This window comes from Mauremys reevesii, linkage group 4, assembly GCF_016161935.1.
Source record: "Mauremys reevesii isolate NIE-2019 linkage group 4, ASM1616193v1, whole genome shotgun sequence".
Taxonomy (NCBI): Eukaryota; Metazoa; Chordata; order Testudines; family Geoemydidae; genus Mauremys; species Mauremys reevesii.
In genome coordinates this window covers 32,480,695-32,504,862 of record NC_052626.1, presented here as the reverse complement: position 1 = coordinate 32,504,862, position 24,168 = coordinate 32,480,695, and the positions used below count along the sequence as shown (strand labels likewise).

At 40.8% G+C, this 24,168-nt stretch overlaps 1 protein-coding gene across 10 annotated transcripts in view; it reads right to left on the bottom strand.

Moving 5' to 3' along the window:
* The window catches only part of FOXN3 (forkhead box N3), a 399,108-nt gene that overhangs the window by 78,636 nt on the left and 296,304 nt on the right, over positions 1-24,168 (bottom strand). For all 10 annotated transcript variants that reach the window (XM_039535613.1, XM_039535610.1, XM_039535614.1 and 7 more), the window contains one exon: positions 14,707-14,771. In XM_039535613.1, the coding sequence (XP_039391547.1) occupies positions 14,707-14,771 (65 nt within the window). The remainder of the gene's footprint in view (positions 1-14,706; positions 14,772-24,168) is intronic.

Here is a 24,168-nt window from a genome sequence, read left to right as displayed (position 1 = left end):
CGATTTTATAGGGCTTCTGAAACATCAGTATGAACACATTGTACTGAGTTACTTCTCGTCTTGCTCTATGAAACCACTGTCTACATATTGACCTCTTATGCAGATTGCTTCTTTATTTATTGGGAGATAATGGATCAGCATTCACAATGCGTCCCCCATTAGTAACCAGTTGCAGCTTATCTGTCTGAGGTCTGGAGAAATGGAGGACCCACCTAGCAGATCAAATTCGGGGATTACCACAAATCTTGGTCAACCGGTAAAACAGGTTCCGGACAATGTTTTACTAGTCATAGGTCTAGCACTTAAGGTCATCCAGCTGAATGTTGAAGGGTTGTCTGCTAGTTACTGTGGCATGGCTTGACTGGATTGCATCCGCCAAATAAATATATTTATTTATTAATATTGCCCAAAGCAGTGAGTGCCAGTGTAATTCCATATTCCATTTAAATTCCATATTCAGGTTTGTCAAATCCTTATTCAGATGCCAGTTTGAACATTTCAGGCTTTGGTTTTTTATGACCATCATATAGACTTAATTTGTAGCAAAATAGCAAAAGAGGCTATGCTTATGCAAGGTACAAGAGCCAAATTTTAAAAATGAACTATGCTACTCCAATGTTTGTTTGTTTGTTTTTTAAATAGCATTTTACTTGCGGTAACCCTCGAGTTTCTGGTTCACTGGTGATAAGTAGGTATTTTATATCTATATATAGAGAGAGAGAGAGAGAGAAAGCCAATTCAGTATAACTAGTATAAGACTGACTACTATTTTTGTTTTTGGTCTGAGCTTGACTACACCGCAGTAAAAAAAAAAAAAAAAAAAATGATAAGGATTGCTCAGCTAGCCTCAGTTTTTTCTATTATGCCTCTCAGAGAAATGAGGTAGCACATATTGGCAGAGATAGAACTCACTCCCACTGTACAATGTTTTTAAAAGTGTGACCCTGTGTATATATAAACAAACACACCACACACACACGAACTACAAGAGGTAGTTCCATATGTACTGAACTGAACCAGATATCACACAATACTTGCTACCCATACCAATAAATAAAATACAATCTCTCATTCATACAGATTACACCTAAATCCATCCTCGTTTTGCAACAGAACAGTTTAATAACAACATTCATGATTAAATGGGGGACCACAGAAATCAAACCAGAGACAACACTGTTAGTGTAAAATGAATCTGTTTTTGGACACTGGGTACAATAATCAGTTGTAGCAGATTTGACTCCTACTTTAAATATAAAAATATACTGTCTAAAAAATTTTAAAACACTGAATTTCTTTTTCTTGAAGTACTACCTGCCATCTGCAGTGGTCACAGGTGAAATTATTAGAATCAAGTGCCCAGCTGATAGATTTAGCACAATGGATGGGGAGAACAGACAAAGAGAAACAGGAAGAAAGAAGAAACAGTAAAGACACAAGGAGATAAACAATGTTTGCTACCCAACATAAAAGTGAAACATGGTAAAGTTGTATATCCAAGGATAACTCAATCCTGGTGTTCAGAAGCCAGATAAGCCACTTCAAATGTACAGGAGATTTTGGATTTCACCCAGAATAATGTTGAAAAACATTTGCAAAAATGCTTTAACAGTGTTTCACAATTTAGAATAATGGAAATGGCACTATAAATCTCTTGACCAAAAAAGTATTAAATATACACTTAGCTGAGCAAGAGTTCACCCTGTTCTTGAGAGGACTGCATGCTAGCATTACCATCTTATGACATCAGATGCCGCATTACGGTCTTATGACATCAGATGCCGCATTACTGAAGGCAGTGATGCCACTAGAGTGGTATTTGGACTTGTTTCGGTGTTAGGGATCAGAAACTGGCAGCTGGAACTCAAGACAGGTTTTTAATTCATTATGTAAAGCTGTGTGTCTGTCACGGAGGTCATGGATTCCGTGACCTTCGTGACTTCTGCAGCAGCCAGGAGCAGTAGTTTGGGTGTGTGGAAGGGGGACTAGGGGCTAGGGGTTGGGATGTGGGGCGGCACTTAATTTGGGATGGGGGGGTTCCCCAGCTCCCACCAGCATGTCCCTGCAGCTCCTAGGCAGAGGGGCCAGGTGGCTCTGCACACTGCCTGCACCTGCAGGCACTGCCCCCGCAGTTCCCACTGGCCGCGGTTCCCAGCTTGTGGCAGGAGCAGCACACAGAGCCCCACTGGTTGCCCCTCCCTGTAGGACAGGGGTTCTCAAACTGGGGGTCAGGACCCCTCAGGGGGTCGTGAGCTGTCAGCCTCTACCCCAAACCCTGCTTTGCCTCCAGCATTTATAATGGTGTTAAATATATAAAAAAGTGTTTTTAATGTATAAGGGGGGTCGCACTCAGAGGCTTGCTGTGTGAAAGGGGTCACCAGTACAAAAGTCTGAGACCCCCTGCTGTAGGAGCTGAGGGACATGCAGAGCCGGGTAGAGAGCCTGCCAGCCCCGCCAACCTTTCCCTGTTCCCCCGCACCAGCGGGGGTCCCAGGCCATGTGCCACTGCGCCCCCCCAGCACTTGCAGCACCTGCGGACCCCCACAGAGCACCCACTTGCCCTCCCCCCAAATTTTGGTTAGGAGTATATAGTAAAAGTCATGGACAGGTCACAGGCTGTGAATTTTTGTTTACTGCCCGTGACTTGTCCATGACTTTTACTAAAAATACCTGTGACTAAAACTTAGCCTTAATTATGTCCTATTTCATTAAAAGGAAAAGGTACAATGTTTATATAATCAACACTAATACAACTTTTCACAAAACTATAAACAATCAAGTTTACAAGCTGTGATGCAGGGATGTACTATAAAAATGTGAAGCTGAAATAAGGCCTTAAATGTCCCAGTTTAATTTGTGTACTTGTATTTTTGAAAGCAATGCTGAACTTCTCCAAAGACCTGAACAGTCTTAATTTATTTTCATTTTGTTCTGTCTCTTTCACAGTTTAGATGGGTTGGCTGATTTGCAGCTATAAATATGTACCAGTAGGGGGAAGAAAAAATGAACATATCACAATAATTCTGGCAAAAGAAACCACTATAGGGCCCTGACTTATAAAGAGTAATAATGAAAACTAAGAAAAACATTCTCTTAAGATGCAGTTGAGGACAACATAATGGCACACACTCAATTATTTGGGACGGGGGGAGGGCAGAAGCATGCCCTTGTGCTTTGAAAGTACTGCATAGCAAAGAACGTGACACCTTCCAGTTCTTGGTCAATATCAAACATATTAAAGGATTAATTCTTAAATCAGCTCTTAAAGACTTTCTGAGTTTACAGAATGGCTTAAAGCAAAAAGTTCTTGAAAGCGAGTTTACATCATCCTATTGTCTCAAGAGGCGCCTTTATGCTTTCCCTCCACCCCCACCCCCCGCCCTTTCTGCACCCAGATGTAATTTCCTTTCTTGTTTCCTTTTTTTTTTTTAAAATGAACAAATAAATAACTAAATATCACATACAACATGCTCACTCTAGTGTTCTAACTACTTTGGCAGGTGTACTCTGTAGAGCAGATGGATAGCGCTAAGGGGAAGCATAAAGGAGGATTACTTACCCTGAAGGAGTCCCTGTTTTGCTTTCTGAACATACTGTAGTTCCCTCAACACAGGCAGCCCTGCCTCCTTCCTTCTTAAAGTAAAGCCTCAATATAGCTTAAAATCCTTTATAAATTACAACAGAGGAGAAGTGATGGGTTCATAAATGGTTTTTAAAAAAGTAATTAAGAACATTCATGTCTCCCCCAAATTATCTGTCTAGTCTTAACAAGAGCACATTTGGAGAAACTCAAAAGAATTAATTTATAATCCAGTACCTGAAGCTCCCCAATTCTCCTGGCTCAAGTGATGTTTAATTAAAACACTACAGTGAAATATGTACAACAGACCACCATCCAAGTTTGAAACCATCCCAAGTTACCCCCAAACATCTAAATACAATGCTGCTACCTTTTATTAAAGTTTCACTTTTATTAAATAACCAATTTTTGTTGGTTGCTTATGGAATGTTTCATGCAGAGGAGGGAGGGGGACAGAGAACACTAAGCTTTTCTGGTTTTAAATAACTGGCACAAAGGCTCTGATCCTATCACTAAAGAGAAATTTTTAATAAGTCTAAAGATGAACAAGTTAATACTAACACCAAACATATGGCACTTTCAAAACAGTAAATACTAACATCTCTGAGATCTGGTCACCATTGCTGAAATCCCTGTTTTTCTCATAGCTTTAACTTGCTTACAAGTGGCAACGCTTCAGTCTCATCAGATGATCTGAAAATGTATACCTATTTATCACCAGGGAACCAGAAACTTGAGGGTTACAGCAAGAAAAATGCTATTTTAATGAGCCCAGAGCTTATTTTTTAATTTCCTTGATGTAGCTTCACTCTGAAGAAGGCTGACATGTAATTAAGAAATATCCCAGACTTGGAGTTCTGGTACCCACAAGGTGATGTTTTCTTGGAAATTTGCAACATCTTTTCTTTTTTTATAGTAATTTGCATGTCACCAAGACTGTTCAAGGCACTGGTGTTGGAGAAGTACTCATGTTAGTCATCTCCATGCAAATGATACATTTAGCCTACTTTGGTTGTATTCTCAGTAGTTCAGAGATTATGGCAGTCAAGATTCCCTCTGTGTAATATCACCCATCTTCACACTTTCAGGGATACCAACCAATCTCAGATTCTTGGCATGGTGCATTTGCTTCAACTCATCAGTCTATGGATTTATTGCAACAATTACAACATTTTCCAATTGCAATAAGGAAGATTTCCAATGGGAGATTTCCAAGTTTTCTGCCATTTTCTTATGTTATTTCACAGAGTTAACAGCTAGTTTTCAACTTCTGCTCAGTACAGGATTCATGGACAGTATCCAGCCTTTGGATCATCAAGTCCATCACGTGCCACTGGAATTTTTTACTCCTGAGTATGAGTCCACAGGGACGTGGAATGAGCCAAAGGTAAAGTTGAGCTAGAGGTAGAAATTGCAGAAGAATCATCACCTTTGGTACTGGACAGAGGGGCTTTGAGGAAGTCTTCACTCACTGGATTTGGATGACCCCAATCCATTTAAGGAGTCCAAAGAACACTGAAGTGTAATTGTTACAGGAAAGCCTACTTGTAGATAAAAATCACTTATCTGCAGAGTAACGGGGCTCATAATAAAAGATTCACCTTGGGCAACAACAAAAATATATCCACACAATCTCTTGTTAGTACAAAAACCTGCACTGATCCAGGGTCCCAGCTACACAAGTATGTAAAATTAATATATCTTATCCCCTAAAACTGTAAACCTCAGGGATTTCCCTGTGTAAGGTAATAGTGATACATTGTGACACTGCACACCATTTTCTTCACAGTGATATTATGATGATAGGATTATGGCATACTTATGATGCATTTTGTACAAGATAAGTCATGTGAGGGGTCATTGAAAAAGTTATGATTTGCAGAATATGATTATCCTATTTGTTTGCATATATCATGTTTGTATCTGAAGTTATGAATAGTGACTAGGGATCTGTATTTCAAATGGGCTTATTCTGGAAAACACCCACAGGCAGCCTTTCAGGTACAACAATGAAGAAGCCCGAGTTTTGAAACAAAAGGTTCCCACCATATACAAAGCTATATAAGGCAGGGAGCGACATCATCCGTGGTTCTTCACTCCCTACACAAGAAAACTCCTGGAAACACCTGAGAAACAAAGACTGAATTAGGGGAAGTGCTGAACCCAGGCTAAAGAGATTTCTAGCCTGTGTATGAAAATCCTGGGGATTCCACACTGTAAAGCAAGTGCAGTTTGTCCCTTAAGAATCTGCAGCCTGCTTATATCATCTCTCAGGGGAGAATTTACTAGTTCGTATCCTATCTTTCTAGTATCTTAGCCTGAGTTTGCATTTTGTTTATTTAGTAGGTAATCTGCTTCAATCTCTTTGCTATCACTTATAATCTATGTTTTGTAGTTAATAAACTTATTTTATGTTTTAATCCACACCAGTGAGCTTTGACTGCAGTGCTTGGGGGAAATCTCTGCTTGGTTACCACAAGTGTGCATTGTTCTCTTCACCTGGAGAGATAGGCGGAATGGGTATTAAACCCATATACTGGCCAGATTTCACCAGGGCAGGACAGTACTGCTCTGGGGTCCTAAACTGGAAAGCTGGTGGTTAGAGAGCCTGTGTGTAACTGCAGCTGGGTATATCCCTACCTGTGTGAATGCTGGTGAAAGTGCAGGCTGGGGGGCTTTGCAGCTTGTCACAGCAGCACTGTGTGAGAGGAAGCTCAGTCTGTAGTGATCCTAGCATTAAAAACAGTTATTTAACTAGAAACCACATTACTGGTCTGCTTCTCACCTCTTCCAGGTTCTAGGTAGCTGTACTTGCTTTACCCCCACATCGGGGTGGGCAAACTACGGCCCGCGGACTGGATCCGTCCCTTCAGGGCTTTGGATCCAGCCCCCGGGATTGCCCCCCGTGGGCCATGGGACCCGCGCCACTCTCAGAAGCGGCTGGCACCACTTCTCTGCGGCCCCAGGGTGGTGGGGCAGGTGGGGTGTGTTGCCCTTGCGTCCAGGCACTGGCCCCCGCAGCTCCCATTGGCCAGGAACAGGGAACCATGGCCAAGGGGAGCTTCGGGGGAGGTACCTGGAGGTGCGGCAAGGGCAGTGCACGCAGAGCCCTCCATCCCACACTGCCCCAGGGGCTGCAGCGCTTCCTGGAGCGGCGCGAGGCCAGCGCCAGGGCAGGCGTGCAGAGAGCCTGCCCTGGCCCCAGTGCATGCTGCTGCCACCTCGGGGTCGCTTTAGATAAGCGGTGCCAGACCGGAACCCGAACCCTGCCTGCACCCTGCCCCACAACTCCCTGCCCTGAGCCCCCTCATACATCCTGCACCCTCCTGCATCCCAACCCCCTGCCTTGAGCTCCCTGCTGCACCCTGCACACCTGTGCACCCCAACCCCCTGCCCTTTTTGCTTATTACACTTAATCCAGCAGCTCACACTAGGCAAATGATGACATACATATACACACCCTACCTAACAATTGTACTGTAGAATGCCCTGCCCGGAATTACTCAACCGCACCCTTTAGTTGCCAAGGAAAGTAAACTAAGACAGTAAACTTTACCTTGACTCATTTACAAGTGGATACTTTCATGTTTTTTCATTTGATACCTGCAAGCCACACGGTTACGAAATATCCAAATTCATTTGTCCTACTAAGACTCCTAATAACAATACCGTCATAGATCTATAATATAGGCAAATCAAGTTTAAAACACTAACAAAGCAAGGCAGAAATTAAATGTTACTTAAAAAATGTCACAAATCAGAAAATACAACTGCGCAACAGTCATGCTGTATTAACATCAGATTATCACTTTGTTTTGCTTTTTTGTATTCTATAACATATAAAAATGCTATTTTTAACGTTAAGGTACTCAGATATTCCAGTAATGGGGAATGCAGGTACCTAAGTCTATACCAGGGGTTCTCAGGACAAAATTTTTGGTGGCCTCAGAGTGCAGCCACCAACTCCGGCTGGTGGCCACTCTCACACTTTTTCCTAAAATACTTAATTAGCTTTAGGAAAAAAAAATATGCACTTATACACGTTCAAATCATTGTAATTTATTAGTTGCTAGCTACTAAGTCTGTTGTGAAAAGTGATATTAACAAACATAAAAGTATCACTTTCCACAGCAGATTTACTCAACCCTGGCAAACCTGGGGACAAATTAAGCCCTGGATGGGGGGATCAAGGGAGGCAACATGGGTCTGGAGCCTAAAACCCCACGGCCAGAGCCCAAAGCCCCATGGCCGAGGCCTGGGGACGGAGCCTGAAGCCATGCGAACGGAACCTGCTGCCCCACCATCCCAGGGCTGAAGCCCAAAGCCTGAGGCCCATCACCGCTGGGAAGGTGGGAAATTCACTGACTGCCTGCTCCTCCAGCATTGTGCCCGGGTGTCTCCAGAGGGGGGCAGGGCCCAACCCCTGCTGGCAGCCCCAGCAACCAACACCAAGGCTGTGCACCCAGGAGCAACAGAGAGGGGAAAGGACTGCTACTTTGTGGCCCCCCACCACTACATCACAGCCCAGGAGGCTGTGGACACAAGAAAAGCCCCCTGGCGGTCACATGTGGCCATGGTGGCCGCATTTGAGAAACGCTGGTCTATACAAGGCTCCAACAGCAATGGTAACTTAGTGTGGCTGTATGCACTTTAATGACACAAACAGTAATATGTTATGCTATAGATTTGACTAGGAAAAAAAAGAACAGAAATACAATATGCATATTGTACAACCTAGTTAAAGTGGATCACCATCCTAAAAAAGTGACACTGTAAAAGAGTCATTGCGGGGTCCCATATATCACTCAGATGTCAATATCAAATTTGCTCAGACTGGGAAAATTTCACTCACTCACCTCTGCACCCTCCCACCCCACAACTTCCAGTCCACAAACAGCCCCTGGATTCTGACAGTCCAGCTGGATTCTTTCCATCTCCCCCCATAAGAGAGGTTTCTGCGCCTCAAATTACGTCCTTGGTGACACTTGTGAAACTCCACTGACTTCATTTTATGCCTTCAGTGACACCTTTGCAAACCTACATCAGGCTAATAATAAATAATAGGCTATTCAAATATTCAGGCTCTACAGACACCGAATGTGATTTATCTCCCTTAAAGGAAACAACTGAAGAGATTGTCAGTGACCCTTTACAATCAAAGAAATAAAAAATCCCAATCTAAATAAGAATGTGATGTGTCTAAAAAGTTATTTATTATAACAAGGGGTGTAACACCTCAGCTGGCTACTTCAGGTTGGTAGACAAAAGGGGCAAGTCAAGAACAACAGATACATCTTTAAAGATGTATCAAAGCATAAATGTTGCCATAGCTTCAACTGACTAAAAGTGACAGGCAAAAGTATAAAAGAGCAAACTTGGCAAAATGGAAAAGTAAGTTGCTGTGTAGTTGGAAAAATACATGGGTGAACTGAACATGCTCAGAGGCATGCACCTCTTAGCATAAACCAATCCTTATTTGATGCAAGGAACAAATCAACCTCTAAACATGCATCTGGTAGTAGCAAGCCTATTCCAACCTTCAAGTGAAAAAAGATACATTTAATAAAGAATGAACAACATTGCTGCTTTTTATGATCAGATTTCTTGCCCAAGACACTCTACAGAGAAACTGGCACAACAGTCCAAGTCCTTCAGGGAGAACTCTCTTTTTTAATTACAACAGACCTGTTTGAAATACACTAAAAATTAAGGCACATTATCTACATATTATTTATTTTCCTCAGTAGATCCAACTCAAACTCATTTAACAGCAATATGCATTCAACTGTGTTAGCTGCTCAAATCTTCAGATGACTAGAGAGTATGGGATCTTCTTACCTGCAAATTTGTTTTTGGAGCTACGAGGCCCACAAATTTCAACTGCAAAACTCATCTGAGAGTTTCTTCCCTCTTTATCAGTGTGGTGGCAACAATATCCACTTAAAAGCAGATAAATTGACTATCTGGCCTGGAAGCCCAATGGACCAAAGGTGACCCTTCAGTATTTGGTAGCGGTGACTGGCAATTGGAATATAAAACATTTTAAGTTTTTAGTCAGCTTGAGAGATTTGTGATCCTCTTTGAAAGTGTACTATTAACTGGCTCCCATCTTGAAAGTAATGACAATTTTACTAATATAGTTAAAGCAATGCAATTTGTATGTGTAGACCAAGCCATAGGGAACATCCTTCCGTCTTTTGCTTGCCTCACTACTAGGAAAGTGACATCAAAAGAAGGCACATGGATTTCCCATCTCTACTTCATTGCTGTGAGGAGAGATGAGGATGAGATTTGTCCCCCCTTTGCTGGGCGGGGAAGAAGGGAAAAAGGATTGTGACTACACAGATAAGTCAGGCTAACTTCAGTTTGCTTGAGTACTGCAGTCCTATTGATTGAACACAGGAGGCCCACAGACAGGCATTTTCAAGATCACGAGAGCACTGATTCACTCAAACCCAAAACACACCAAGACTTTATTGCGTACTTACAGTTAGTGGCTTTCAAATACCATTATGCTGAACAGAACTGGGGGAGAAAATCTTCCTAATACAGACTTCAGAAATTAGATTATGTAACAAAGAATGTGGTTATACCTCATAACCAGCCGGGTGTATTGCTTCACTACTCAAATAGCACATAGCCAATATGGGAAGACATGAGAGGTGTTCAAATTTTATAAAACATTCTGAAAATATACAACTTTTAATAAAACCCTACAGCAGTTGCCTAAGTAGCTTCTTTGTTTTTATAACTGAGGGCAATTAAGAAAGAGTGGGTCATTTAAAAAAGTTTGATCTATAGTATTTCAAAATGAAAGGGAACTTTAAAAAGTTGAGTTTTCTGGCTACAGTAGATTTTTAATTTTATCTCAGTCCTTGTACAGCTTAGAGACAGGTAGTTAGCCAACAGCTGGAATCTGCAGGTCAGTATTCCTACATCACTGCTAACTATAGCTGAGAGGAATAAGTTGAAGCCTTATTTTCATTTTATTTCTTCAAGTATTTGGAGCCAAGGTTTTGCATTGGCAATGGTGGACAGAAAGCACATGAGGTGAGCGCAAAGGCAGTTTAGTGGCAATGCTTAAGCCATGGATTGGCAAGTAACTTGACCTCTTTACACTTGAACAGGAGTACTTGTGGCACCTTAGAGACTAACAAATTTATTTCAGCATGAGCTTTCGTGAGCTACAGCTCACTTCTTCAGATGCATAGAATTGAACTGTAAAGCTCACGAAAGCTCATGCTCAAATAAATTTGTTAGTCTCTAAGGTGACACAAGTACTCCTGTTCGCTCACGAAAGCTCATGCTGAAATAAATTTGTTAGTCTCTAAGGTGACACAAGTACTCCTGTTCTTTTGCGGATACAGACTAACACAGCTGCTACTCTGAAACCTGTCTTTACACTTGTGCTCCTGAAATTGGGACATGAACTGAGAATGTCCAAGTACACAGCAGAGAGATATAGCTGACTTTGTTGAAACACCATACACCAGCCTCAAACCCTTGCTACATGTGACCTCACCATTCTCACCTGGCACAGATGTCCCAGACAAGAACAGGATCTTTTCCACATAAAATAGATGATAGGAAGAAATCACTAATTTCTCTAAACTAAAGTGGAAAGTTGTTTTAATAAAGATGGATTAAAAACGGCTGGATAAAGGAAAAAAACAGACAGAAGGTTTGAAAAGAGAACGTTGATGATTTGGAACAAAATCAACATGTGTAATGAAACACAGGAACAGGAAAACTGAGCTAAGAAAGCAAACAACCTACAAATTCTGGAAATCCGGAAAAATAGCCCTAGTGGGCTTCATTAGGGAAGTTTTTGCAGTAAGTTTAGAAACTTAGATGAGGCAAAAGGTCCTGTGTACTATGAAAACAGTTTTAGAATCTGCATGGGAGTTCATGTGGGGAAGGGAGAGCACATGGGCATCATGACTAATGCTGCAAGTTTGTCACAGAGGCCGCAGAAGTCAGATTCTGTGACTTTCCGCAACCTCTGTGAAATTTCGCAGCTGCAGTGGCTGTGTGGCTGACCCCATAGCTGCCTGAGCAACTTGTCCTGGGGCCAGCCACACCAGATGCTGCTGGAGCCGCCCCCCAACCAGCTGCTCAGGCAACCCCAGGGGCACCTGCACCGGCCTCTGCTCAGTGGCCTCAGGGGCCCCCAGAGCAGCAGCCCATGGGGCTGGCCTCAGGACTAAATCTTAGCCTTAATTGTGACCAAAGTACTCCTATACAGTGGGGGGAAAAGGCAGCTTTTTAAGGAGTGGCTGGGGCGGGGCCTTGACAACAGGGAAAATAAAAAAAGTTAATTCTTTCATTTTCTTCGGCCCCAGATTGTACAGCAAAGTCAGGAATCAGATAATACAGAGCTCCCCAAAGAAGAAACTGATGCAACCATCTTATTCCCAGGGAAGTTAAATGGAGAAGGGACACCTCATATCAATTTTGGGAGATGAACTAATGCTCTTGGACATGGGGCAGGGAAGAAAGCCAGAACAGGATTAATCCTCTGTTCTTCTTACATCAAAGACATAAATGACTATAGGACAACCACACTCCATTTAACTTCTGTTATTTCTTCTTCTTTCCCTATTTTGATGTCTGCAGATAACATGTTTCTCAGTCACCATTTTCCCTTGGGAGACTTTATAATGGTTAAAATTGCTTTGCCAAATCACTGAAATAAAACACGGATGGAAACAGGAAGAGATGTCAGTCTCTCTCAGCTAAGAAGAGCTAGTAACACAGTGGAGTTATCCTTCCTTTAGCCCCCCAAAACTAAGGACACTTTCCTTTAATAGTGCAAATGAAGTGGAGTGTACCCAGTGTCTAACAAGTTTTGTTTACTAAACTTTGGGGCAGTCATTTTAGACTACCCTCTGTAATACCGAATGAACATTCTGTATTTAACTAGATGCTTATCACGAAAGGTATTTTAAAAACCCTTCCTGTTATCTTACTTTTCCCAATCAAAAGTTTGCTTCCTTGAAACAGAAGCATAGGCAGAAACTAGCAGTTGAGTTAATTTCACATGTGAATATCTACTTCTCCTGTTTCCAAGAAAATGGATAGGGATTGGCAGAGTAAGAGGTTTTAAAATGCTATCTGGGTGCAGGGTGCTATCTGTAGCCTCTCTTTTCCTCATCTGAAAACCCCCTCCACCCACCTACCGCATTTACATCAAGATTAGACTTGAATGATCACCTGTAGCAGCAGCAGCAATGTTTTCTTACTACTTGCTGAGATATACAGATATAAGCACCCATTTTTAAAAATAAAGCCAGAGATCTGAAGGAATTTTTGACTCTAGTCTACAATATTTCAGACTGGAGCATAAAGTATTAAGGGAAACGTCTCAGACAGATACTTTGTCCCCTCGCTCCCTTCTCCCCCCCACCCCCTCCAATCCTGTAGTGGTGTATGGGTTTGGGACAGAATATTGGCTAACTTGTTCCATTTGATGTGGCTATGCTGAATACCAGCCCTACTGAAAGCTTTGCTAGTCAATCGGTTACTCAATAGGCAGTTGCCTGTTTTTGTAATGAGAAAGGGCTGGAATATCTGCTGAGGTGTGGGGAATACAAAATAGCTATATTGACTTCATAAACATCTTGTAATATAAGAAAAGGGAGGTCAACATTTGTGCCATCCAAACTTGACAGTCTCTCTAATTTTCTAAGGTAACAACAGAAAAAATAGTATTAGGGATACATCTAAACAGCTTACTCAACTACAGACAAGCCCTGAACGAGTGAAGCAGAAACTTTTCTAGCATATTAGACAACCACCCCTGCCCCATTCCTTCCAATATGGTCTTGTGACTGTGAGGACATCAAATCCATATTGTCCTTACAAAAAATTAAAGGATCCAATTTCTGTAAGCTGTACTGTCTCCCAGAAGTAATGAACAGCCTGAAGCTTCCAATTAAATACATCAGAACACACTATAACAAAGACACTAGGAAAAAAAATGAAGATGCAAGGCTTTAGAAATGTGCAGAAAACTAGCTAAAAAATATTCTCTGTTGAACTGCAGTAGTTTATTACCATGTGGAGAGGAGAGCTGCCACATTCCACTCTTTTCTATTTTATGACTATGTTTGTATATATAATTATGTGAGCCATTGACCTCAATGTTAAATCCCCTCTTGATCTCTGGGACATCTTACAGGGTAGGAGTACCTTCATTTATAATGGAAGCTACCTACATAAAACTTTCAAGCACTGAGGAATAAGATCCCCAAAATGATACATTTCACAGGCTGATCTCAATACAAAAGTTATAACTTGTTTGTTCCAGAACAGAAGAGTCTTATGAAAAGTCTGCAAGTTATTTCCACAAATAAACAAACTGACATAATTTGGGGACAGAGTTTTCTTTTAATGTTCCCAAGAAACACTAATTATGAGGGAAGTTATACGTACACAGCCACAAAAACAAAAATACTCTTTCTGAAGAATAAAAATCTAAGAGAACTCTCCGAAAACCTTTCCCTAACACCTATTAAACTCCCCAAACAACGTAGTTTTACATAGTTTATTGTATGTCACACTGAAATAAAAACAAAAAATAATTCCAAAGTCCTATACAAATATAAAGAAGAATAAACACATTTTAACTTGGGGGGTTTTCTTTGATACAAATCATCTAATTATTTTCCCCACTGTGGTGTTGACACATGGCCACCCGAAGAGACATCTTGGCATCAGCACAATTAGAGAATGCATGCTAGGAAGTAAAATAAAGTCTCTCTCTTTTTCAGGGAAGAATTTTGCTTCATCAACACAGTTTAAATTGTTCCTTGGACATTTTCTGCTGTGTACTCTCAATTTCACTCAAGAAAAAATTGTTATAATTTACAATAAGCAAATCAATCTGAGGAAGGAGAAAGCAGCAATTTTCACAGTCAAAATCACTTTCGAGTAATAATTTGCTATTTTCATGAAACCAGGATTTAAAGAGAGCTGAAATAAAAGGAATCAGGTACAATGCAAATAAAACCACAAAGTCACTTTGCACTTCTTCCCCAAAAAGAATATAATGAAAATTATGATCACTGTGAAAACACGTTAATAAGAATAATTACTCAGGAGATGCATATATATCTATGACCTACCTTGTAGAAGGGCTCCATTTCTCTTGAAAAAGGTGCTTCCTGGCCAAATGGGTGGACCTGATGTGCTAAAGGTAACAAGAAATAAGTGTAAAGAAAATCTTATTTACATTTACTCATTTAAAAGTTACTATTTTAATGACGACCTGTCCTTTTAATGTGGTATCAACTTTGTCATGTTTTGACTTTAAAACAGGATCCAACATTCTCATATTTGATAAGTCGATTTAAGATTCACATTCGATTCACAAGAAAACATTCCTCAGCCTAGCCCTCCAGCCTCACGCTCACTCACACGCTAATTTAGAGAAAGAAAGGCAGCATGGGGGAAAAAAGTCAAAAAATTTTTTTACTGAATTCACAATGCAACAAATATCCATTGGATTTTTTAAAAGGCATCTACTACTGGAAAACAATATACTTTACAGCCAAGCATTTAATCCGAACAACCCACTTTCCCAGTTTAAAAGCAGTAGTATAAAAAAGGCTTAGCCAAATACTGTACTATTTCTGTATTTTCATAGGAATATTCCTTCCATGAAGAATGCCATGCATCAAGTGACATCGCATTGTATCATCGTTAATAATCACATTAACAAGAATATAACTTCAATTGATATGGACAGTAAGTTTAGGAGGCTGGACAAGAGCCATGATTTTAAGAGACTTATTTTATTAGTTATTTATTTATTAGTTGAGGTAGTGCATAGGGCTCCAGTTATGGACCGGGACTCCACTGTGCAAGGCACTGTACAAACACAGAACAAAAAAGGAGGCCTGCCCTGAGGAGTTTACAATATAAGCATAAGGCAGGAGACAACAGTGGATTCCAACAGATGGGGAAGCACTAGGAAACAGTGAGATAATGAGCAGTGATACTGACACAGCAGTGGCCTAACAGTTAAGTTTTTGGTAAAAATTTTTAAAGGAGGGATTATGGATAATGAAGTTAGATAATGAATTTGCTTGGCAAATATTTATGGGGAGCTCCTCGCAAGCGCGAGGGCCAGCAAAGGAGAAAGCACAAAGGTGCCGGATTGAAAATTAAACAAGTTGGCAATGAAGGCTGGCATCATTTTCAGAGTGGAGGCAGGAGTCACCATCTTGACAGCCTACAACAGAAGACAGATCAGGCAGATGTAAGCAGCGAAGGGCCTCGAAAGTGAAGACAAGTAGTTTGTGTTTGACGAGACAGAGAAAGGGGAGGCAGTGAAGGGATGCACAGAGAGGGGTGAACATGGTCAAAGCAATGAGATAGGGAAATGATGTTTGCAGCAGTGTACTGAGTGCAAATAAGCAGGGCAAGATTGCATTTGTTAAGTCAAGAGATGAGGAGGTTGATGTAGCTGAGATGAGGACAGGTGTAAATCATACAACAAGGTGCTACAGTGGGTCTCACTATCATCTAGTTCGAGTAAGTTCCATTCCATACAGAGTATTTCACACAGATTTGTGTTTTGCGGGAGGATTTAAAAAGAAATTGTGTGAAGTGCTGACTCAGAACTTGTGGTGCTTCCATAGCTGCCCTACTCAGAAACCACCGTTTGAGATTTTTTTTCCCCTCCACCAAAATTCAGTTTGTTACAGCCTCAAAGAGGTCAAGAAAACTAGTGTCCTAATGCATTGTGATCTCTAAACAATCTGTTAAACTGTATCTAATTATTCCTCACAGAACACTACCTACATAACTAATAGCAGCTTCAGCACACAGGGTACTTCATGAGAAACAAATAGGACCTATGACAAGAGTTCCAGCCAAAGAGTTTAAGGAAATAACAGATCTGCATGCAGGTTGACTTAGGGCTTGGCTACACTTGAGAGTTGCAGCACTGGGAGTTACAGCTGTGTTCGTACAGCTGTGTAGGGAAAGCGCTGGTGTGTGGCCACACTCACAGCTACCAGCGCTGGTGTGTGGCCACATTTGCAGCATTTGCAGCGCTGTTGGGAGTGATGCATTATGGGCAGCTATCCCAGCGTTCAAGTGGCAGCAACGTGCTTTTCAAAAGAGGGGGGTGGGGTGGGGCGTACTGTGACAGGGAGCGGGGGAGAGAGAGAGAGTGGATTTTTGGAGCCAACACTGTGTGTTAGCTTCCTGTCTTCCAAAATCAGAAAATGTTCCCGATCCCTTACCCTTAACTCTTAACTGCAAACAGCCTGCATCCAACGGACTCCCTTTCTCCCCTCTGCCCACGCTGTTTCTGTCAAGCAAACACTCACTCCCTGCCTGCCTCATTCACAGGGGTTTGATTGTTCACAATCAGGTACAGATTAATCACAGCAAACAGGAGGTGTTTGATAAGCAGCTCCCGGAGCTCCCAAGTTCACAACAAAACAAAGAGAGGCTGCATAACAAAACAAAGAGAGTAATTTAGTTAAAAGCATTCCAGCGCTGGTGTGTGGCCACACTTGATGAGCAGCGCTGGATCACCAGCGCTGCACTCGCTACACCCCAAGCAGACCAGGTGTTCAGCCAGCGCTGCAGCCAGGGAGTTGCAGCGCTGGATGTGCCTTGCAGGTGTGGACGGTTACTAATTGCAGCGCTGGAAAGCCTCCACCAGCGCTGCAACTCTCAAGTGTAGCCAAGCCCTTAGACTTTCAGCTTTCTGAGATAGAAAAACAGAGTATTATGCAGCTTAGTGTGTGGAGGTATTTTGGAGGAGTCTTTAAAAAAACCAAACAGACCCTGTGTGAACACTAAAAAGCCACTGCACTTTAGTAATAGTAGGGGTTACTCTATTTGCCAAACATTCCCCTTTCTCCGTAACTGTGCAACGTGATTTGTGTAAGTTGGTGCCCTCAAAAAGGCACCTGTATGTAGTGATGCTTAAATAGTTGTAGGTACTTGGGGAACCTTCAGAATGAAAGGCACTAACTACAATATAAGCTTTTATTATAAACTAGAAATCTCAGGTATGTTGATAGGGCATAGGCATGGAGAGCATTTTAAAGCACAAACTCTAGGGGAGGAAATATCTTTAAAACAAAAAGATGCGGTGTAGCATTCTAGATGGAAGAAGAAAAAAAGCATGCGTTAAAGGATCTTTATAATAAAGTCATGACATGGGCTGCAAAAAAGTGCACCAAAGCTTTAAAAAAAAACCCAACAACAACTAAATAACTCCTGTAATAACTCCTTTATTACACTGTAAACTCATCTTGAAACAAGCACCATGGAAGCATAAGTTACTAGCTACAAAGAAGTTCCCTAGATGCAAATCCAAACACAAATTAAAAAAACAAAAACATACTTTTCAGGAAGATTAAGCTACCGCAACTTCTGCTATATCAGTTAACAATCCACCCCCATCTCCTCCATCTTTGGATGCACGGTCTAAAGAAAGCAACACACCATTTCTGTTCATGACTTTTTTCTCTCTTTTTGTGTGACTACTACTACACAAAATTGAGTGAAATGGAAAACAGATGCCTATTGTTACATTTGCACCATTAGCAAGGTTCTGATAAAATGTCATGAATAAAAACCACACTACTTTTCAAAAAAATTATTCTGCAGAGACTTTTGTGCTAACATATACATGTTTCACTGAGTGACTCATTTAAATAAAGTATTAATATATAGTCTGTAAAAGAACTCAAGTCAATAGCGCAGGAGAGAATTAACCACAATAATATTACAGAATCATTGTAACCAGTGTGAAAATAGTGTATGTATATGCATGCACATGTCATGCACTTACCTATCTACAGGTGAATGACTACCAACATCCTTGCTGTACACCTTACCTTACAAATCAGGGCACTGATGCTTCAAGGTGTTGGACACTATGAATTCACATGGAGGTAAATGACAGCACCTTGTAGGACTGGGCCCTAAGTTTATAGGACCTCACTGAGTCCAGAATCATCTTTGGGGTTGTCACATGGCAAAGTTGCAAAATGATGAGTAAAATATGCTGCACAAACTTGTCCTGGACAGTGGGCTAAATGTGACATTCTTAGTCTTATGTAAAAGGTTCCCATGTAAAATTCAGTGGAATCCTGAAGTGAAGTTTTAATGACATTTTCTCATATTAGAGTAATTTGGGATAGGAAGGGGGAGCAGAAGAGATATTAACTTATATTTTTGACTAGACATAATGTCTACGATGTAGGAAACAGAAAGCAATGATGGATTTACCTTGTAATTTCCTGAAACTGAAAAAACCCAGAGACTCACATGAAAAACCAATCTGAGCCAACCTGAGCCCACTGAGATTGAGAAAATTGAGTGCAGATCTCCAGGGATGAAATTTGGAAATTCAAATGTGTAAGCAGCGTGCCAGAGAGTGAGAGAGATCAAGATTTTCAATAATAAGCCTCAGTGTTTGCAGAACAGAGCTCACGTTTAACTAAAACTGGTAATTGATGGATAAATTAGCTGCCAGTTCCCAAATTCTTACACACAAAGTCTCAGGTGGTATTAACTGTTAATATTTAGTTCAATTTGAGAAACGAGAGTTAAACAGTCTCTCAGTTTTAAAGTATTCAGTGTTTGCTTCCTCCTTCCTTGTTTCCGATGAAGTCAACATTTGGAAAAGCTCACCCTACCCACACCACCTATGATAAAAACACCCTTTGGGTCATCCAGAGTATTTTTGGGCTGCATTTGGTTGTCTATATAATTTGTAAACTACTTCAGGCAGAGAGACTATTTATCCTTCTGTTTTCTACAACAGTGAACACAAAATAGTAATATAAATGCCATAGAGTATATAAAAAAAGTCATTTGTGACCAGAATATCCTAGTAACAATAATGTTACTTTTATACCACTTATTCTTAAGATTTTTTTTTAACGTGTTCAATAGTAGTGAGATCCAGTTGTTTAGATTCTCCTTGAATAAATCCTCCTCTGGCTACTAGAAATACTGAACTTTTAAGCAAAAGAATACCGTACTACCATTTAGTGTGAGGTCCACTTCAAATGTGACCTAGTGTTCAAAAACTAGAAACCGATCCAGAAAGAAAGCAACAGCTATTTTAAAGTTGCTATGATTTAAAGCCATAAAACACCCTTCCCTGTCTTCTTATTTTAAAAGTTTACAGTTTAATGGATCTGTGAAAGGATATGCTTTGTTTGTCTTATTTAGAACACTCTGCAAACCATACAGTTCTACAGCATTCAGTATCAGGTTTTTCTTCAGTATCACAGTATCAGCAGTGCAGCAAAAAAAAAAAAAAAAAAAAAGGGTTAGGGGAAATAGAAAAATAGAGAAAGAGATAGAGAATATAATATTTATATATATATATATAATCCATACCCACATCACAATCTGTAATACTGTGGTCTCTCCCCTCAAAAAAAAAAAAAAAAGACTAAAACTAGTAAGAAAAGAGCAACTAAAATAAAAAGGGGTTTTTAGAGGGGAGAGAGTGAGGAAAAAGGAAAAAGAGATTAGGCTAGGGTTTGGCAAAAAGAAAGAGGGAAAGGGGGGGGAGGGACAGAGATATATAAATATAAATGTGTGAGTGAGAAAGGAAAGAAAAGAAATTTATTTTATTTACTCCCATAATACAAGAACTAGGGGTCAAAAAAAAAAAATTAATAGGCAAAGTTTAAAAAAAAAAAAGGGAAGTTCTTTTTCACGCGCACAGCACACAAAAGGAAACTTACCTGAGGAGAGAGTGTGAAGGGCAGGACTATAACAATGTTTAAAGGGGGGAGGATAAATTCATGGTGGGCGAAAAGTCCATATGGCTATTAGCCAGGATGGGTAAGAGAATGGTCCTAGCCTCTGTCTGTCAGAGGATGGAGATGGATGGCAGGAGAGAATCCCTGTTAGGTTCACTCCCTCAGGGGGCACCTGGCATGGCACTGTGTCTAGACAGAGATACTGGGCTAGATGGACCTTTGGTCTGACCTGGTACGGCCTTTCTTATGTTCTTATGTTCTTATTATCACAAAACTGTTTTAATGCTGTATTCTAAAGATAACAGAATATAAATTAACATTAGTCAGAAATACAAACTGTGAAGTGGAAATACACAATACTTGCGGAGCTAACTAAAGTAAGAGTTTGAATAGGACATTGTTGCTGGGAAACAACTCTGAGGTTCTAAGAACTTCTGGCCTAATGCAGATTTGCTTTATGTAGTCAGTATTAAAACTGTAACTAAAAGGTCTAATCAAAGTAACTATCCCATTAGTAGATACAAATGTAGTTTTTTACTTGTTTTTGGCTTTAATGACACAAGAAGACTTTAAAATGTAATCAAGGTTTGTCATCTGAAGCACGTCACAACAACATACTGGGGAGAGCATGGATAAGAACAGATTGCATCTGAGGAAATATATAGAAACACAAACAGTCCTCTTGTTGCAGGACAATCATTCTATTACCTGCATTTTGTGCAAGATAAATTGAAGATTCAATTCGACTCTCAACCATAGGGCAGTTAATGCAAAATGCATGCTAACAGTAGAAGATTTTACAACTATATGGGGATGCAGGCCCATGCATTTACGTTCAGGATGAATCCCTCTGAATCCAATCAGTCATTCTAACTATGGTATGTATGTAAATTCCTCTCAGCAGAACACTGCATGGTTAAGAAAATCATCATCCATGCAGTAAGCTATCAACAGTAAATGGCTGAGTGAAGTCAAGTCAATGGCATTTTTTGGTCTGTACAATAACTTTTGAAGATCCAGGGGTATCAATGGGAAGAACCCTACTGGATTGGGATGACAATTGAAAAGGCCCAATTTCCACTGAATCAGATGATTGGCTGATTTACCTCTCATATCACAATCTCACTAGGGAGCTTCTGGGAGTTGAAGAGAAGGAGACACAGGGTTTGGGGCAAAACTGCTTGGAAATTTTCTGATAGGATATTGTGTGGTGAGGAGGTTGAGTCAGAAAAAGTTGATTCATACACATCTAAAATATTCTGCAGGAACATGTCAATTTTAACAAATGTTTTTGTTGGAAACAAGGCAGGCTGGCCAGCCCATCAGGCAACCAACCAGGAGCTCCTGGTGTGTGAAATGAGGTTGGCTCACAGAAGCAATGAACAGCGTGACCCTGTAGTTGAATTATTTCTATCAAAATGTATATCATGGATTTACAAGATCTTAAAAAGTGTATAGGCTGCAAGAGACTTAAAACAAGGAAATAAAACTCCTTTGTCTGCTGGAATCTACATTAGTGCAAGGAATCTGCATTTCTTACAGCAAAACAAAAGAGTAAGACATAACTCCTCTTTCAAAGTTGCAGTATTTTACATTTATGCCAAAACTCCAGCCTGCCTCCTTTTCAGAAAGGCCTGATTAAACAGATTTCTCAAATTCAAACAAAACCAGTTGTATGAGTCCAAACACAAGAATTAAGGTATGATGTGAATGGAGAGGGGGAAGGTAATAAATATGAGGCCAACAATGATTATTATATTACTAAAATCGGGGGAGGGGAAGAAAGAAAAACAAAAAACCACATGGAATATAATTTAAAATCCTTTTGAAGTAGGGATTTATTAACAGAGACAAAATGTCAAGGGGAAAGGAATTCTATACCCCATGGCTAACCACAGCAAGTAGCAGGGTCCCTAAAAGGTGGGTAGTGACAGAGCAGATACTAGTCAAAATGAAGCTCTGAAAAGAGACTTAAATACTGCCTACACCAGTAAAGGCTCTAAAGATCAACAGCATCAGCTGAAAGCCAACACACTGCTTTATACGCACCAAATATAAGGAACATGGGACAGGAACAATATGACCACAATTGTTTAGTTTTAGCTACTAGAAAGCATTTTATCTTTAGTCAGAAATTGTTACAATACCTTATGTTTGTACTCATTTAAAACCTCTCTCTTTGTAATTAAATAAACTTGTTTTATTCTTAATATAAACTAGTCCAGTGTTGTGTTTAAAATGAGCTGTCTGGTAACTCCATTTAAAGTAAGAAACTGTTGAATATTGACACTTTACAGGGGCGATGGACCTTTAATATCTGAACTGTCCAGGAAAGGGTGGGACAGTGCAGAACATGTTTCTTGGGAAAATTCGGGATTGGGAGTATGTTGAGGTCACCTTGCTGGTAGTAATCGAGGCTGGTGGAAGCCAGAGTGTGGCTGGTGTGTTGCTGACAGGCTGCAACTGTTAGGTTGTTTGTGAGCAGACCTATTTGGGAGCTACAGCAGCAAAGCACTGTGAGGCATCCAAGATTGCAGGGCAGGCAGTGACACAATCCCTCACTAGTCTGGACTGCACCTCCGAATGTAACACCATCAGACCTGATCTAAAGCCAGCAGTGGATAATGATCCTGACAATTACAGTTCGCTCTAAAGGAAGGCTCAGGTATTATTGGTATACAAGTGAAAATGGAGATTACTAGCTACTACCTTTTTTTTCTGGCGAGATTTAGGACTGGCGGGTAATTGCCAAGTTCTCCAGTAACAAGATTTGGTAAGGACATGGCATACCCCAGTATTTTCCCAGTTTGCCTTCCTTGGTCTCAGAGTCATGGATTTTATATACTATTGAAATTCAAAGCTGTGGAGATTCTCTGCAGGGAAAGGGAGACTGGTTATTCAGAAAAAGGAGGAGACTGATACTGGCTTGTTTCACATTTTCCTGCTGCTTTGGAGAAATGGCTTGTGCAGCTGAGTTGAGAAAAGCCAAACATTTCAGCAGTCATTTCAGTGGATGCTTTTCTCTAATATACCTCTTGTATACAGTCATGGAAGAGGCACTTACTCTACTGTCGATGGCCTCAGTGCTACTGGTAGTTCCTCTGCCACCTTTTAATTTGCCCTTGCCTATTCATTCGAACAGGCACCCAAGGGGAGCTTTCCCGTTGCACTGGCTGTCTGCAAGGCTGAACAGATCCCAAAGGGAAGTCAACAATCACACTTTGTTATAGGTGGTAGTGAAGTAGGAAATAGCAGGTGGCCTTTCTGACTTGCTGGTTTTCATTGAATGCAAGACAGGCGTTTTTTGCCCTCAACAACGAGCTGGAATAGTGCAGAAGATTTGATCAACTCTTGCTTTCTAACGCTCTTCAGGCGCCTGGGATAACTGACAACAGGAAGACATAGGTGCTGGAACTAGTGATGCAGGGGGTGCTAGTGCACCCCCTGGCTTGAAGTGGTTTCCATCATACACAGGGTTTACAGTTCGGTTCAATGGCTCTCAGCCCCCCACACTATACAAATTGTTCCAGCACCTCTGCAGAAAAAGTTACACTGTCCCACACACAAATCAGTGTGGAAAATTGAACAGGTTCATTTTTACTCACTGCTGGTAGGATATTTAAATTTCCTTTATTTAAAAAAAAGTCTAAAGAAGAATTGAAGCCTAGAGAATCATTGTGGTGGCTCCACCAAATGAGCCTAGTACCAAACTAATGACTGACAGGTCTGGTTCTGGCCCCAAAACTAGAATACAGACCGAATATCCACAGTGTGAGGTTTGGGCAACATGGGAATGATGGGGAAATGACAGTTTACAGGAAAATACTTGAACAT